Genomic DNA, 1609 nt, shown 5'->3' with positions numbered 1-1609 from the left:
CAACTTGCTGCCTTGTCTTTACAGATCAGCATCTGCCTTCAGCTGAGAACACAGGTCCAGCACCGGGGTCGACAGAGCCTCCCTGCCCCAGCTGAACACAAACATCCCCACTGCAGCATCACCTGGGGGCTCCCTGAGTGCCTGAGGGCCCCTCCCTGAGGGCCCTCGTCCAGCTAGCTCTGTCCTGCAGCCAAGCCCCTGTTCCACTCGCACTCTTCAGTCCCCAACACAGCTCCTGCTCCGTTGGAGCGTGTCCACTGGCAGAGCGCGGCTGGGCCCCCTGTGTGGGGGGAGCTACGAAGGGCTCAAGAGTTGTGGCAAACGGCACTTGTTTGGGTTTCATCCAAGTCACAAGACACGGTAACGAGCAGAGGGCCAAGCACAAGCCCCAGCAAAGAAAGCGCCGCTGTGTACCAAAAGCCAGACCAATGCTGACCCGCTCGGGATGCGCCTGCTCACTTGTCTGCCACATCACGTACCTGGTGTAAACCCAAACCCCCTCACAGACCCCAACCTACCACTGTCAGGTTATCACCCGTATGAGCCACCCTTGCAATTCATTTGATGGGGGCCCTTTCTGTAAGCCCCCGGGGACACCACCTGTAACCGCGGTGGTCCTGGTGGATGAAGCCAGTGCCCCACACGAGCTCTTCCCATTGGGATCTGAGCCAGACCAGCCACCCTGCTCACCCATGCTCACACTAAAGCCTACAGGAAGGTGTGAGACCATGTCTTCTTCCAACTTCGGGGGGGAGGGGGGGGTGGAAAAAATCCCTGAGGCTCTGCACAGGCACAGCCAGCCTTAGGCTTTCTTTATCAGCTCAAACAGAAATATTCCTGGTGATGCCCATATGTATCATCGCACTCAGCTGCCGTGGCTGGGAACACACTCCCACTAACCCCCTCCCCCACCAGACGCTGGATCTCTGCCTCCCCCGCCCCGCAATCCGGATTCCACGCATGCCTAAGGATGCTTTAAAAAGTAAAGTTATTACAGGCAAGATTCTTGCCCTTATCTGAGCCTCCCTCAGCCGGTTCACTCTGGCATCCGCCTCCCTCCTCCTCGGAGGCGTTTCCCCATCCGCCTGCCCGGGAGGTGCCGCAGCCCCCACGCTCTCGTCCCCCTGCCAGGAGGGTCGGCGGTCCACGCAAGCTTAGGACAGCATGCGGTTCACCCCACGTGAATTAAGACCTCGCTGGTCTTAATCCCACGAGATGCTCCTTTTGCCCCAGGTCTTCCTTTGCCCCGTGCCAATCAGCCCCGCTCGGTGGGAGACAAGCTAACAAAGCAGGCGGGTAAGGGGGGAGCGGTGCAGCCCGCAGTGGCCGACGGGGGTTCCCAAAACACACAGAAGACCCCCAAGGCTCGCAAGGCAAGACCGGTCACCCTTTAGCAAGGGACAAAGGCCGGGGCCCGGCACGGGTCAGGACAGGGCCTGGGCGGCACTTACAGCATCCCGGCAGGCGGCTGCTTGGCGCTGTGGGCCATGGCCTCCCCGGCACCGCGCGGGCAGCACCCCTGTAGGACAGAGCCAGAGCTGGCACCCCACGTCCGGGGAGCTCGGAACACGGGGCGGGGGCTGGTGCTGCGGGAGCCCCAAGGGGGCAG

At 61.6% G+C, this 1609-nt stretch overlaps 1 protein-coding gene across 1 annotated transcript in view; it reads right to left on the bottom strand.

Annotated features, from left to right (window-relative positions):
• HMG20B (high mobility group 20B) overlaps positions 1–1489 on the bottom strand; it is a gene marked incomplete at its 3' end in the record, with an annotated part of 4917 nt that extends 3428 nt beyond the window's left edge. The window contains exon 1 of the mRNA XM_010289301.1: positions 1452–1489. Within this exon, the coding sequence (XP_010287603.1) occupies positions 1452–1489 (38 nt within the window). The remainder of the gene's footprint in view (positions 1–1451) is intronic.
• Positions 1490–1609: the final 120 nt, after the last annotated feature.

Source organism: Phaethon lepturus, unplaced genomic scaffold, assembly GCF_000687285.1.
Source record: "Phaethon lepturus isolate BGI_N335 unplaced genomic scaffold, ASM68728v1 scaffold49796, whole genome shotgun sequence".
In the NCBI taxonomy this organism is placed as follows: Eukaryota; Metazoa; Chordata; class Aves; order Phaethontiformes; family Phaethontidae; genus Phaethon; species Phaethon lepturus.
The sequence above is the reverse complement of the archived record's forward strand: the minus strand, read 5'-3'. Positions and strand labels throughout refer to the sequence as shown.